The sequence below is a fragment of the Cervus elaphus genome, chromosome 28, assembly GCF_910594005.1.
Source record: "Cervus elaphus chromosome 28, mCerEla1.1, whole genome shotgun sequence".
Taxonomy (NCBI): domain Eukaryota; kingdom Metazoa; phylum Chordata; class Mammalia; order Artiodactyla; family Cervidae; genus Cervus; species Cervus elaphus.
In genome coordinates, this window is record NC_057842.1 from 60,146,385 (window position 1) to 60,162,313 (window position 15,929).

The 15,929-nt window shown below is 36.7% G+C and overlaps 1 protein-coding gene across 4 annotated transcripts in view; it reads left to right on the top strand.

Annotated features, from left to right (window-relative positions):
* MAP3K7 (mitogen-activated protein kinase kinase kinase 7) overlaps window positions 1–15,384 on the top strand; it is a 60,208-nt gene extending 44,824 nt beyond the window's left edge. For all 4 annotated transcript variants that reach the window (XM_043889879.1, XM_043889880.1, XM_043889881.1 and 1 more), the window contains 4 exons: window positions 6,298–6,403; window positions 10,793–10,854; window positions 11,536–11,651; window positions 13,680–15,384. In XM_043889879.1, the coding sequence (XP_043745814.1) occupies window positions 6,298–6,403; window positions 10,793–10,854; window positions 11,536–11,651; window positions 13,680–13,860 (465 nt within the window). In that variant the 3' untranslated portion in view covers window positions 13,861–15,384. The remainder of the gene's footprint in view (window positions 1–6,297; window positions 6,404–10,792; window positions 10,855–11,535; window positions 11,652–13,679) is intronic.
* Window positions 15,385–15,929: the final 545 nt, after the last annotated feature.

Sequence of the window (15,929 nt, forward strand, 5' to 3'; positions counted from 1 at the left end):
TCAAATACTTCAAGCATTAATCAGGGCATTTAGTAATAGATAGCTTGACATCTGGTATTTGCTTTGATTCCTTAAAAGTTTGATGAACTCAGCTTTTTTAATGCTGTTTACTATTGCCATTGACATTCCAGTTATGAAAAACTCTAGCCAAGTATTCTCCCTTTGATTAGGAATGAGAGGCTTGCTCTAAGGCAGCTCAGGAGCACCTGAGTACTTCTCCTCTGTGTTCTAGGATGAAGGCATCGCTGAATCTTAGGGCTGACCTCACTGCACCAAACCTTACTTATTTGCTCACAAATTCTGTGTGACCTGAGACTGATCATTACCATGTGCGTGTATACTGACATGCACATGAGACAGTGCGGCCCTGGGACTAAGGCACACTTGCGTGAATTGTCACTGACTACTCCAGAGGTTTAGAATAAGGGGGAGTTTGATACAGTGGTAAAATTTGTTGTGAAACAGGTTCTGTACAACCGTTGCCTAGCCAGTGTTAAAATTGTTCCACTCATTCAGAATTACTTACATATGACAACCTTAAAATGCCTAATATCCAGTTAGGGACGAGAATGACAAATAGTAATCCTAATATACTGTGAAAACGTTTTCCCCTGAAAATGTTATTTATGATAAATAACCATTAAATCTTTCTAATCACTCATGAAAATAACATTATTTGAAGAGGAAAAGTATACAAATCTGGATTTTCAAAATTGAAGGTATAGTTCTTTTTAAAGTCTGGCTAAGCAGTGATTAAACAGATGCATAGGGATTTTTTTGGTTTGTTTTGGCCATGGAAGGTGATAAAGAACATAAAAGTATTTGCCCAGCCAGTACAGTCGTCAGAGGAAAAGAGAGTTTCCTGATGAAGTTCAATATTATATCTCACAGAGGAAAGTGATGGAATAGGCGTTTCTACTTTTGACTCTTGATTCAATATTGACCTTAATAAAATCACATAAAGTTTTCATCTGTCAACTAAAATTGATGATTTTTGTACTGCCATTTCTATGGAGAAGGGGGAATGGTGAACATCGCAAGCTTCTTAATTAAAAGTGCTTGTGTCATGTTCATGTGAAAGATTGCATCCACACAGCATCCATCTCACTTTTAAATTAACTGAGGTTTTTATTAATTTAGGAAGCTGATTAAGCATATGTAATGGATCTGGCCTCCATTTGAGAAAAAAGCCACCCCTGATGTTGAGGAACTGATCTCATACTAAAGCCTTGGTGTTGTTAGAAGCTGGAAATAAACAGTGTCTGTCTCAGAACACCAATAGACAAAATGACTCAGACCATGAAAAATGAGACAAACAGGGCCGTTTTACAATGTGGTCTAAGCACAGATGGAAAGCAAGGTCGCTGTGCCCGCGCAGAAAACCAAACGCTGCCCTCTTGCGGCGGATGTGAGTGCCTGCCGCTGCTCTGCTAGGGAACAGCTGGACCCTTGCTCTGCCCTGCCCTCCCCGTGGACTGGCCACTGCTTTCTGACATTTAGCCAAGCCGGAGTGAACCCCTCCTTCCTTGTGGCCTCCTTCAGGTCACTCGCCGAAAGCCTAAATCCTCTCGTGAGCTCTTGCTAAAACCTTGGGGAAACACCCCCACCGTGCCCTGGGGAGAGTGCATTGCTTTACCGCAACAGATCCTGAAGCCAGCTCACTGCAGCAGAGGTAGGTGCGTCCGTGGTAGGCGCTGGCCAGGGTACACTGGCAGACCGAGGAAGCCCAGTCTCCCAGGAGCTCAAGACTTCGCCCAGATCAACGGGAGAACTTCAGTGATGACAGCTGCCTTTTATTTATTGTGCGCCCATTTTGTGCCTTTACTGTCAGGCCTTTAATGTATGTTACTGACATTTTAACCTGAAAGTTTGGTACTTTTTATTTTCCCCATTTTGAAGGTAGATAGACTGAGGCTTAGAGAAACTTACCTAAGTCTTACTTCCCTTGGCACTGGCTAGTATTTGCTATAATCAAGTTTTGAATCCAGATCTGATTCCAAAAGCACACAAACTCTACACTCTCTCGTTCTGTCTTGCATATAAAACTGAATGCAGTGCATGGTGAAGTAATCCTAGACCCCTTCAGTTTCAAGTGTTGTGGCTTCGTTTGGTCTGCATCATCACTAACTATTTAAATACTGTTTATTGACAGTTTTTACTGTACTACAGTTCTGAGCAAGGCTAATCCTCCTTGATAATAAATTTGTAGATCTGTTTTCAAGATTTCTCTTGGAGGGTGCTGCAGTCAGTGACAGATTACGATTGTGATTATTTAGAGAACCAGACATTCTAATTTTTATGTGGACTCAAGAATCTACCTTTACTGACCTGATAGGTGGCTTTGAGTAAGTCCTTCGTTTCCCTGAGCTTCAACGTTATCTCCCAGTGGGGGCCATGATGTCCGGCCCCCAGGTTCCTGTAGCCCTGAAAGTACCAGACACCCAGTAGATGCTTGGTTCATGCTTGGATGCTGCTGCCTCCCAGGTCTCTTACCACTTATTCTCACGATATTACTACAGAAAAATAAAGCAAAACTACCACTAGAAAAGATGTAAAATCCATTGGCATTCTGTTCTTTCTGTATCATAAGGGAAGCTTCTCTACAGAGACTATAGAAAGCATCTGCTTTAAAGGCCTTCTATCACATGTCAAGAGATGTATTATCATACATTGTCATTATTTAGTTAAGGAATACAATTTTTCATACTATTTCTTCTGTCTGTAATAATAATTTTCTGTTCAAGCTCTAAATCAGAAGCCTACATAATTATATTTCCTAAATAATTCCTGATTCATAGTATACCTTCCTATTGGAGAATTTAAAGACCATATAAGAAAAATAAAATTCTAAAATTTGTCTTGTAATAAACTGTGGTGAAGCCAGAATTAGAGTGAGCCCATAATTTTGGATTAAAAAGAATATTTTTAGTACATCCTTTCATGTATAGATTTAATTAATTTGTGATTATCATGATGGGGTAAGTACCCTTGTAAATCCACATTACCTACTGATACCCATTTCTTTTGAATATTTATGCGCTTCAGATGTTACTTCACAAAAATATCATATAAATCAACATTTAATCTCTGTGTTTTGTGCTCCTATAATTTTAGCAACTAAGATGATTCCTGAGGGTTTTAAATAGCTTTCAGATGTCAGTCTAATAGTAACCCTGGCCGTAGATTCTTGACTTATGAAAGTACTTTCCCAGTCTTTCAGGTGAGACATAAAAAGCGAAGCTTTATTTTTGTTTGTAAATAACTCCCAATTCCTTTTTATAAAGTTTTGGTCCGAGTCCAATTTGGGTTCATGTCTACTGATGGTCATTCGCCCTGCAGTTTAAATTTGGCTTAGTATTCTTTTGCTGCCTTAAATTGCTGTGTGGCATTTCTGAACCCTCATAACTACTTTCATAGCCAGTCCTTGTGGTAAGTCAGGTTTCTCTATATCTCTTACTGAACTTTTCCGTTTCTTTGAGAATAAAGTAATTATAAATGTCTTGAAGGAAATTGTAAATGTCTTGAAGGAAGGAGCAACCTAAATGAGTTTTAGTAGTTTCAGAGCATTTATGGCCATCAGTGATTTTTTTTTTTAAACAACTACTATAAAAATAAGACTTCCTTGATACTCAATTGCCAGCAGTTTGATACTTTTTTTAAATTATCCAAGTATTACCTGTCCTGATTTATGCCTTGGATTTTTTCAGGTATTCAAAAAATAGTTATGGTTTGCTTTTAAATATTTCTTTAGTTTTTTTTTTTAATACAAACGTTAGCATATTGTGTTATTTGTTGAGATACTCATTCCTTGAAATAATAAAGACTGATTTAGTTAATTTATGGATTTAAATTTAAGTCATAGCTTTTCTTATAGCCTTGAAGAAAGACCAGTTTTGAGATGACCTAAAAATATTAGCCTTATTTCTTAGTTTTGTAACTCCTGGGAAATCTGAAGTAGAACAAATGAGTGTACACATGAGATGAGATGAAAGAAATAAAGTAGCAAAGAATTCTCTTGGAAAAGATTTAAGTTTAAGGAGTATAATGATTCATACTAGTTTCAAGTGGTATTATTTGTTTTAATACCACATATTCAGTGACCCTTTTTTTTAGTGTACAGAATTTATTCTTATACTTTGTAAACCTAATCTTGTATTTTATCTTGTTTAATTTCTCACAACTGATACTGGTTCTCATATGTCACAAATATTTATATTTAAAATACTGACATAAAATTAGGCTGACTGAAACCCTCTTCTAGCACTCTGAAGAAAAATTGCTCTGTATTTGTAATAGAAATTATAACTGTGGTCATATCACTGTACTCTTATTAAATCAAGTCTTGGCTTTCAGACAAAGAAGGTTAAAGGACTGAGGAATAATGTCATATCTATTTGTTTACAGAGGTTAACAGCATTCTAAAAATAAGAGTTGATTATTTCATCACCATTCTCTATCGTGTATATTTTCATTCTTATATATCAGTGGTAAGTAAGCCTAAACACCAGTCCTACATCTGAATACCAAAAGCTTGTGTTATTATTTAATGAGTCTTTATTATATGGTTCTTTGCCATGTATGTGGTTTTTATTCATTATATGATGTATTTGGCAATCTCCTTAATCCTGGAGTGACCAGTAGAAAAGTACACATGATCAGTAGATTTTAGTGTTTTTGAGGAATCACAGACTTCAAGAGTAATATAAAGCATTTCAGGCCCAAGTTGGAGTTCATGTCTGAAGAGACTGTAAATACACCCAAAGAGAAAAACACCTTTGTGACCAGACTTGGTCACTGTGTATGTTTCGTAAAAGAACTGTAATTTTGAACTAGGAAAGGAATTGCTAGGTGCTACAAGTCTACTCGTGTATCCCATCTTACGGTTACAACAGCCTAGTTACCTGCCACTTGGTGAGCATTTTTATCATTTTGCAAAAGTGTTCCATGGGTGCTTGAAAAGAATGCATAATCCCTTTCGTGTGTGTGTGTGCGCGTGCTAAATCGCTTTAGTTGTGTCCAACTCTTTGCAGCCCTATGGGCTATAGCCTGCCAGGCTCCTCTGTCTGTGGGATTCTCCAGGCAAGAATACTGGAGTGGGTTGCCATACCCTCCTCCAGGGGATCTTCCCGACCCAGGGATCAAACCTGCATCTCTTACGTCTCCTGCATTGATAGGCAGATTCCTTACCACTGTGCCACCTGGCAATCCCTTTTTAAGCATAGGGTTCATAAATATGTTTAGACTAAACTTGCTTTTTATGAAGGTCAGGTTTTACTGTGATATGCATGGTTTGGTTTTTGGACCCTTTTATATATCATAGGAGTATCAGAATATCTCACCATGATGGTAAATTCTTTTGGTAAGAGTCTGTGGGTGGTAACCTCAGTTTTTGTTCATCTGAGAATGTTATTTTGACCTCATTCTTCCCATTTTTGATGACTGAACAAATCTAGGCTGACAATTGTTTTCTCTCAGCAGTTTGAACATATTCTACTTCTGTCTTCTGTGTTGCTGTTGAGGATCTAACTGGTACTCCTTCGTGGATGATCTTTTCACTCTGACTACATTTTACTGTCTTCTATTTGTCTTTGTTTTTTAGAATTTGACTGTAATATGGCCTGTGTTTAACTTTGTAATGTAGGTTTTCTCCTCATTTTTTTCTGCTTGGGCTTTGTTATGGTTGGAATTTGTTATATCTTCCATCAAGTTTGGAAATTTTTTATTGATTGATGGCAGATACATTTTCTACCCTGTACCCAGAGCTGCTACTTAAGAGATAGATTTATTTGTTACCGCTTTTGTAGGGTAGGTTTTGTTGTTCTGTTTTGTTTCCTAGTTTACTGAGAATGAAGCCTGCTTGGGTTTTAGCTTTAAGCAAGAGGTTCTCCAGTCCTACTACCTTTGTACAAAGCCCCCAGACTTTATGCCTGTTCCTCTGAGTATAGCAGGCAGTCAGAACAGAAGCTCCAGGCCATTGGGTTTCAGTGGAAGTGCCCAGGGCTAGCAGCTTAAGCAGTAAAGCTTAAGACTTTATTTCTGGTCTCAGAGCGTTGCCCTTACTTTCTTGCAAGCTTATTGGTTTCTAAGAGGTATTATGTGTGCATGTATATAAAATTTTAGCATACATATATTAATATAATATTCCCAGAGGATCTATTTGATTTCTTGCAAGTGTTTTAGAACCTCTTCTGATAAAAATGGAAGTCTTTCCTTTGCCTTAGAATGGAAATTTTCTCTTGTTATTTTTGTTTTTATATCAAAATCACACTTTGTTCCTCCTGTCATTTCTTCCTGCAGGTGAGCAGTAGGTCATCCAGTCCTAGCGTCAGAATGATCACTACCTCAGGACCAACCTCAGAAAAGCCAGCTCGCAGTCATCCATGGACCCCTGATGATTCCACAGGTGACCAGTTTATTTCCTCATTATAAAGTTGAATTTTATGTTGATTTAATCATGTGATTACTCTAATGTTTATAAAGACTGGTGTTATACTGTAGTTTAGATTTTCCTATTAATGAAATCGAATATTTAGCAATAAGTTTTAAAATATCTTTTTGAATACTAAGACGGAAACTACTTTTCCTCATGTGGTTCCCCCCCACCCCCCCATACTAAACCTATATTTTGAAGATGGTTTGTTTGGGGATTTTTTAAGTAGGAAGATACTCCATTCTTGGTATTTCGGTATGATTTTTCTATTACAATCTATCCTTCTGGTAGTAATGATAGTAGTAAACTCTCATCTTTTGAATAACTAAAAACAGGGTGGTAAAGTAATCATCTTCATCTCAGTGTTTTGTTTTAAAAATGCAAGATTTTGTGTACCTTGGTAAGAAAAAAAAATCTTCTGACCTTTGACCTTTTGAATCATTTTTAACTGAGAGGGAGACCTCATTTCAGTTACATAAATAGTCTGTTAAATAGATTTTTAAAGGCCTGTAAGAGTTATTAAAACTTCCCAACATGAATAACTTAACTGATCAAAATCAGAATATACGTATTAAAATCTGCCTGTCTGAAGGTAGTAATGAAATAGTTTCATTATGCGTAACCAGGAAATTATGTGTCACAATAAAATTAACTTTAGCATTAAGAGGATACTTTGATAAATATGCAGCAATATTCTTCTCTGAAAATTATTTATATGTTATTGTGTCAGAGAAGGAAGATGATCTCTTAGACCTCGAGAAACTAAACCATTTGGGATTTTATATCAGATCAACAATGGTGTTAATAATGGCAATTAAGTTGAAATTAAAAAGTCAGCTTTCTGTCTTTACAAACTGAAATTCTGCTTATAAGTATTTATAGATATCTGACATAGTATAGTCAAGTTCATAATGTAATTTAAAAAAATTAACTTGGTGGCTTTTCTCTGTGTCATGTAAGATAGAACTATATTTAGCCTTGGATGTACTCCCTAGTTTTAGAAAGTTTAAATTTAGTGGTGGCAAAAACTCCTAAATTTCACCCCCATCGCAGCCCAGCCTCTGATCGTCCAGAACATTCACCACTACTCAGCACATGTTTATCATGATCTGCTTCTCCTCCGAAAAGGGACAGGGAAATGATCCTGAGAGATTTGACTGTTAGCGTTCAGGTGGTATCAGCTCTTTTTGATTCACACATCCTTCAGTGAGGGTGGACTTGCCCTGGCATTCCAGCATTTGCTGGGTCTCCTCATCTCAGCCAGGACTAACCTAGACATCCCAGTCAAAGTGGGGCAGATAGCAAGCTCACGAGTGTAAAATCAGAGTTCTCCTACATCCCTCTCGTTTAACTGCTGTGATTCCATTTCATGTGTTCTACTTCCAACTCCCATCTCTGTTTGTTCCTTTTCTGGAACCTAAAATACCACAAAATACCAATAGCTAGACATCATAGATAAGTCCAGGTTGCAATATCAACTAAGTTTCATCTCTGCTGTAAAATATACTATAAATGTGTGGTTATCATTTTTAAATAATTTTGAATATAATTTTAGACATTGAGAATCTGATTTAAGTTTATAAAAAAGTTCAGCTTTGCAGTGTTTCTAAGAAAAATATTGATACTGAAGCTAACAGAATAAATTATATGGAAGAGACAGGTAAAACCTTTTTCTTTCAAGGCCCACTGACCAAGAAAAAAACGTAGAAGTGCATACGTTAAGTTAAAACAACCTAATTAATTGGGTTTTTTAATTTAAAAGAGCAGCAGTTTTTTGTGTTTTTCAGAGAAAAAGAACAAAATAATTAATAATTGTAATGCATAGTGCTCTTGTAATAGTGGGTTTCTGCTTGTGATACATTGCGGGTAAAGAAAGACATGCCCAAGAGCAGCTAGGAAGAGAGATACCTGGATCCAGTAGAGGGTGCCACAGGGGCAGCGGGGACACTCACTCAAGAGATGGTCCTGTTCCTAGTACTTTGCAAAGATTGAAGCATGAATCATGCCCCATGTTTGTATTCTGATTGGAGTCATGGTACTGACACATTAAAAGTAAACTCATCATGCTGTATAGCAAACGGCTACGTTTACAGTGTAAGCTGAGTGTTTTAATAGTTACAGATAAGACCTGGCATAGTCTGTGACTTTTTTTAAAAAAAATGAGGTTTATTATTTAGTCATAAAGAGAAAGGAGAGGACAGCATTCCGGTTGAAGGGAGCATATAGTTAGAGAATATGAGATAGTTATAAGTTTTATGTTTAAGAGACAAGAAGGGAGGTTTTACCTAACTTAACCAGCGTATTGTGAGTTCTGATATTCAGGAAAAGAGGTTAGATTTGATCAGCAATTAAAACATTATAAGACAGACTTTCATGGAATAACCTTGCTGTCTTAAAACCAGAAAGTGAAAGTCGCTCAGTCATGTCCAACTCTTTAGGACCCCATGGACTGTGTAGTCCGTGGTATTCTCTAGGCCAGAATACTGGAGTGGGTAGCCTTTCCCTTCTCCAGCAGATCTTCCCAACCCCAGGATTGAACCCAGGTCTCCCGCATTGCAGGCAGATTCTTTACCAGCTGAGCCACAAGGGAAGCCTTGTAACCAGAAACTGAAAGCTAAATTTCAATTTAAGTGAGAAGGTGAAATCTCACTTCTTGGTTTCAGAGAACAGATGAAATGCAGTAAAGGACCTTAGTTCTCACCATCAGAGGGCTTTAAAATTGTTTGAAAGTAGCACAATCCTTGACTTTTTTTTTTTTAACCCCCAGAAAACTGTGAAACATTGATACGTTTAATTCTGAAATACATATTGGGGATAGGGGACTGATTAAATATGATATATGAAGTATCAAAGATTTAAGAAAGAGTGATGAGTGGAAATACTAAATTGAAGAAATTTTGAGACACAATTTTTCCAGTAAGTTCAGAGGAAATCACTTTTAATAAGTTTAATTTTGTGAAAAGCAGTATTCAGTGGAGGCATTATTTGAAACTATAGTAGGGGGTGGGGAGAGGTTTCATCAGAGAAATAAATGTATTTCTTGTTTAGCTATTTCAAAGAAAGCCTTTGCATTAGTATATGATTTTAGGGTAAAGGCTCTAAGGCAATATTCTGTTATTCCTTCTTTATTGCACTCCAGCACACAACTTAGCAACTCAACAACAGCAACAGTTGAACATGACTTTTTAAATCTGAAATATAAACTTGAATATCTTAAATTGCCCTTCTTTCCCAGTTCTTCACCTGGTGTCAAAGGCAATGGTTAAAAAAGAAGAACCAGCGCCATGTGTTAAGTGCTCCCCAGAGACTAGCTAGCACTGAGTATTATCTTAAATACATTATCTCATCTGCTCTGAATTAGCTTAGCTTTTGGAATTATTTGGAATACCAGTCAGCAGTAACTTAGGAGGTCATTGAACCATCTGACTCTCTTAGTTTTTTATTGTATTTGAGGAAGTGCCTGCTGTCATCCTGACCTTGCCTTCGTTTACACCACTCTTTCCTAGAGTCTCTTTAGCAGAGAAAGTGTGAAGAGCTCCCTTGCTTAACTCATTTATTCTCTGTTAGTACTGGGGAAGCAGCTGCTTCTGAAATAGGAAAGTCTATATTGCCTCCCAGTTATCCTTCCTGCTCCTGGAAATGTGCATACACGTTCATATTGGGAAGACAGTGTCCCATGCTTCTCTAGCAATTTTACCTCTTTTTGAAATACAAACAAAACTTGTGTGTTGAGATATTTTGGTAAGTCGGCTGGTTGGTTTCTGGAGTTAGCCCTGTAACCGCTTTCTGACGTGACGGTGAGTCACACCTCCTGCTGTCCGCGTGTGTAGTGCGCTCCCGTCAGTAACCCCCTCGTTCTCTGCAGTGACCCACTGCGAGGAGCGGGACGGGCGGCTGGAGGTAGGATCTTTGCTGATTGAGGATGACCCTCTGGAAAAGAATGTGCCTTTTGCTCTCCCCCTTTCCCTGGGAAGGAACACGGATAATTGCTAGAGTTGACACAGCCTTATAGTAAGCTTAACATGATCAAGGAGAGAAGGACTGTGAGGCTTGATTAGGTAGAGTCCATAAGACTGAATTTAAAATATAAAGGTCCCATATGACTGTTTTTGATTTTAATTAAACAAGGGCTTACATGCTTTAATATATTGTGTTCAGTTCATAGCCAGCTTAAATTGTAGGCATGAGAGTATGGTTGTACTCCAGTTATCTGTAATTGGATGTCCTCTGTTTACCTTTAGAAATCAAAAATTACCAGTAGCAATAACTTTTTTCTCTAGGAAAAACAATCATCTGCTTTCTTGCTTTTTGTTTTTACTTATTTATGACAGAAAATAAATAAAACCCATGCTGTAATTCCAGATACCAATGGATCAGATAATTCCATCCCAATGGCTTACCTTACACTGGATCACCAACTACAGGTAAAGGAGCACCTTCTCAGCAGTCTCCTTTCTCCTTTTTAGAGAAGCTTGTCTTTAAAGCTAGTGGTTGTATTCTCATTTGTCATTGTGTATGCATTTATTTATGCTTTCAGTTGGCCTCCTTAAACTTTTAAAAATCAGATTGAAATAATTGATTCTCAATTAAGTCAGTGAGATTGCCCAAATCCTATGTTTCTAATCCAACAATCACTTTAAAGTACTCATATCTTTGTTCAGCTGCCAAGAATAGGTCTTGGCTCTTCATTGTTAGTGTATTAAAATTTAAAACTCGTATAAGCTCATCTCTCCTTAAGAGATTTTGTGATACGTTGGCATGTTCACGGTGACTGAAATATAAGTAATACACTTCTCTGCCTGAGTATGAGAACTGTAAGCATCTTTCAGTATAATAAAGTTTGGCAACTGAAATGTAAAACCAGAGGTCAGGAGTACTGTAGTCATAGTTCAAAAAGTTTGAAAACAGCAAGTGTAAATTTAAGATCTGAGTTAACACTGACAAAAGAACACTGAGGTTTTCTAGGCCTGGTTTATTTAACGCTTGTTTTTAAAACGTCATTGCTTTAGTGCTATAAAAGCCGTATTACAGTCTCTGTCTTAACGCTAAGCTAGATACTGATATTTGATTTAATTATGTTTTTAACATTTGTGATTTATTTCCAGCCTCTAGCACCATGCCCAAACTCCAAAGAATCTATGGCAGTGTTTGAACAGCATTGTAAGATGGCACAGGAATACATGAAAGTCCAGACGGAAATCGCGTTGTTATTACAGAGAAAGTAAGTTCTCATTTATGAGTAAATGTAAATCATGAGTATTTGGAGTTTAAAATGTGCTAAGGTGCAATATTGTTTAAAGACATGAAAACCATCATTCTTAGAATTAGTCATGAAGTATATTTCTCATGTGGAGCTTTTCTCTATGTTTATGTTTTTATTTTTTATTTTTTTTATTGATGGATAATCACTTTACAGAATTTGGCTGTTTACTGTCAAACCTCACCATGAGTCAGCCTTAAGTACACACACATCCCCTCCCTCTTGCCCCTCCCTCCGTCTCCCTGCCCGTCCCACCCTTCTAGGTTGGAACATAGCCCCTGTTTGAGTGTCCTGAGCCACACAGCAGACTCTTGTTGGCTCTCTACTTTACACGTGGTCATGTGAGTTTCTGCATTACTCTCTGCATACATCTCCCCTCTCCTCCCTTCTCCCCATGTCCATAAGTCTGTTCACTGTGTGTTTCTCCATTGCTGCCCTGTAAATAAATTCTTCAGTACCATTTTTCTAGATTCCATATATATATGCATTAGAATACCATATTTATCTTTCTCTTTCTGACTCACTTCACTCTGTATGATAGGTTCTAGGTTCATCCACCTCATCAGAACTGACTCAAACGTGTTCCTTTTTATGACTGAGTAATATTCCATTGTGTATATGTACCACAACTTCTTTATCCATTCATCTGTCAATGGACATCTAGGTTGCTTCCATGTTCTAGCTATTGTAAATAGTGCTGCAGTGAATGGGATACATGTGTCTTTTTCAGTTTTGGTTTCCTCAGGGTATATGCCTAGGAGTGGGATTGCTGGGTCATATGGTGGTTTTATTCCTAGTTTTTTAAGGAATCTTCTATGTTTATGTTTTTTAAGCACCCCTGGCTAATTTTCCATGTACAACTGAACTCTTGACTGAATTTTATTACATTAACAAGACATAAGGGAAATAAATAGATGCTCTTAACCATGTATTTTATGTCCTCAGAATTTTAAAGTTAAAAGCTGTTTAGATTCATTGGTAAGTGGATTTACTGTTTCCTTAGACAGAGGTAAAATGATCTGATTTACTAGTGTTTAGTTGTGCTTTATCTTAGAAACATTTTTGTAGATACAGTCTCTCCAGGTGTATGTTTCTGAGAGTAGAATGACTCATTAGAGGGCTTTATTTCACCTCTGAGTGTTTTTCTGAGGAGTTCTATACTCACACGTTGCTCTGGGAAATAGACTTCTTTTCTCCCCTTTTAAAGAAATACAGTCCCGTTACTGTTCTTCTCTACTTAAGATTCTTAAGAAACAATATTTCCATTTTCTTGAACATGACCTTCATGAAATTTTACTCCTTTGACACTGATTTATGATGGTACTTTCAAGAAGGGAGAAAAAAAGTTTTTTTCACAGTTTTCTAATACAATGATTTTGATGAATTCAGTTTAACATTTTAAAGGTAAAGCTAAATAGGTTAAATATTAGACTTTATGAACTGTAGAACTATGGAATTTTGTCACACTTTATGTTAAGGAAAAAATATTTCTTATGTCACATGTTTAAGCTGTACTGTTTCCATACTTTAATCATTTGAAAGAAGAATTCTATGCTGGAGAAAAACACAGGATGAATTGAGGGACACTGTAAAAAATATGACAGTTTTAATCTGTTTTAAGTACTTTAAGAAATGTTACTAGTAAATTTTTGTTTGAGAGCCTTTCATTAGTTATTCAGTTGTTTCTAGTAGGGCCCCTTTAGGAACTAATATATAATATCGTCTAAATAAAAGGCACTTAAAGAAGTTTATCAAGCTGTAAAAGACTGGTTTTTCTCAAAAGTAATTGCAAGGGTGGTACTTTGTATTCATTCCATGGGATTCTCCAGGCAAGCGTGCTGGAGTGGGGGCCATTGCCTTCTCCGTCAGTAGCAGCGGCATGTATAATGACAGACCCGGAGTCAGAGTTCTGATTAATTAGAGCTTTCATCACCAGCTGTTAAGGTAGGGATATTTCCATCCTATGTAATGTGTGGTATTTGTTTTTAGGCAGGAACTAGTTGCAGAACTGGACCAGGATGAAAAGGACCAGCAAAATACGTCTCGTCTGGTACAGGAACATAAAAAGCTTTTGGATGAAAACAAAAGCCTTTCAACTTACTACCAGCAGTGCAAGAAGCAACTAGAGGTCATCAGGAGTCAGCAGCAGAAACGGCAAGGCACTTCATGATTCTCTGGGACCTCAAATTTCAAAATATGCAAAGAAAGACTTTCTTTTTTTTTTTTAGGAAAGAAAAACCCTTATAATGACAATTCATGAGTGTTAGCTTTTTGGCGTGTTCTGAATGCCAGCTGCCTATATTTGCTGCATTTGTTTCATCGTTTATTTTCCTTTTCTCATGGTGGACATGCAATTCAACTGTCTCCTTACATCACATGGGGGCATCTGTACTTGAATCAGCAGCAGTTCTCAACTTGAGAACAGATGCAGTGACCGTGGCTGTATATGCATGCTCGTGTGTGAAAGCTGGCCTAAGGAAAACAGGGGTGTCAGACTAGCTGCTATGAGCGAACATCGTCTTTTTTTCGAGGTGGAACCTCAAGAATGATTTTGTTCTTGTATCTCATCTCAAACAACCAATAATCTTTTTATCCAAAAGATGGTATATACCAAGTTAAAGACAGGGTATTATAAATCTAGAATAATTGGTGGTACATTATAGAAATGCAGAAACGTTAGGGATAGTTGAGAGGGAGGGCTTTGATGCCAGCATCCTTGGATCAGTACTGAACTTTATCCATAAACCTTAAGGTAAGTGACAGCCGCTGTGTTTAACAGAAGTGTATTTCTTTAGACTTAAATTTGGCTATGATACATTGAACAAAGGGGAACCGTTTTTCTAAAAGGTATAAAGATGTTAAATCCTGTGACTGCGTGTACATGTGCTGAAACTGTAAAGCTTATAATTATGACTCTAATATTAATACCCCTTAAATGAAATTAAAAGGTAAACGAACATGATCCAGCTTAACTGAGCATTCCTTCCTGCAGTGATTATTGTATTGTTTTACTGTATATTTGAAAAACTGAAGAGAAATAATGAAAAATGGAAATAATTGCTTCAGCTCAAAGGCTCAGGCCTAAACTACTTTTACGATACCAAATGAGTAAAAAACCTGACAAATCAGGACAAGTTAGTGAAGAAGTTAAAGGAATAAACCTCATCAAGTATCCTACTTATCAATATTGGAATGATTGATTTTCCTTGCAAGCCCATCCTAGAATGCCTTTCAACACTTTTAAAGGAATTTCACTTATAAAGAAAAAATTTATATTGTTAACAGTAACTTTGCTACCAACTTTGAAAATAAAAGTAATAATAAAACTTCATTGAAATAATAGACTATATAAGCTCTATTTTTTCAGTTGGTATTAAAATAAACTACATTTTGATACCAGTACAATGTGTCTTTTAAATAGGGATGTCATCAACCTCATTTTTATAGCATTAATGTTTTATGAAGAGAAAATTAAAAATGAAAGCATAATTGCTGTGATTATTAGAATTATATTGTGATTGTATTGTAGTTTTGCTCTGTTTCAGATAAGCAAGTTGATCTAAGAAGTTATCAAAATTATTCTTAAAAATACTAAAGCAGGTAACTTTTTCTTCCATTATTTTTTCCTCTTCCCACTGAGTTTTATAATGTATTCCTTGTGTATACAAGCAATAAAGGTAAAGGACAGTTTGTACTTAACTGTGTCGTTTTTAGCTTCTTCAGGATCTATTTAAAAGTTTCTGGTAAATATCAATAAATATTGACTATCACTTCATTTAAATAAACAGAAGATTTTCATTCCTGAATAATTTAATTACCTAGCCAAAGGTGATGTTAGGCTCAATGTTAGTAGTCGATAAGCTTGACGTGGAGAATAAGGAAAAGCTTCACTCTTTCACAGCATCGCGCTTGTTTGTACATCTGTCACGCCACCAAAAGGGACCTCGCCAGTGTTTAGAGACTTTTCTAATCATCTCAGAGCATGAGAAGCCAAGCGTGGATGCTAAGACGGAACTTTTCCGTTAGGACTTAGCAGATGGCAGACTTTATTTCTGGTCATTAATGTGTTTTTGTTATACATTACATGCTTAAAGGGAAAGTTTTTTATTATTATTATTATTATTATTATTATATGCAGTCACTTCATAAAAATATCCCAAATAGGTAAATGGAAGAAAATAGTAGTTTAAGTCACGGTGCCAAATGCAGAAAAGGCTGTTAAACCCTCCCGTGTCTGTT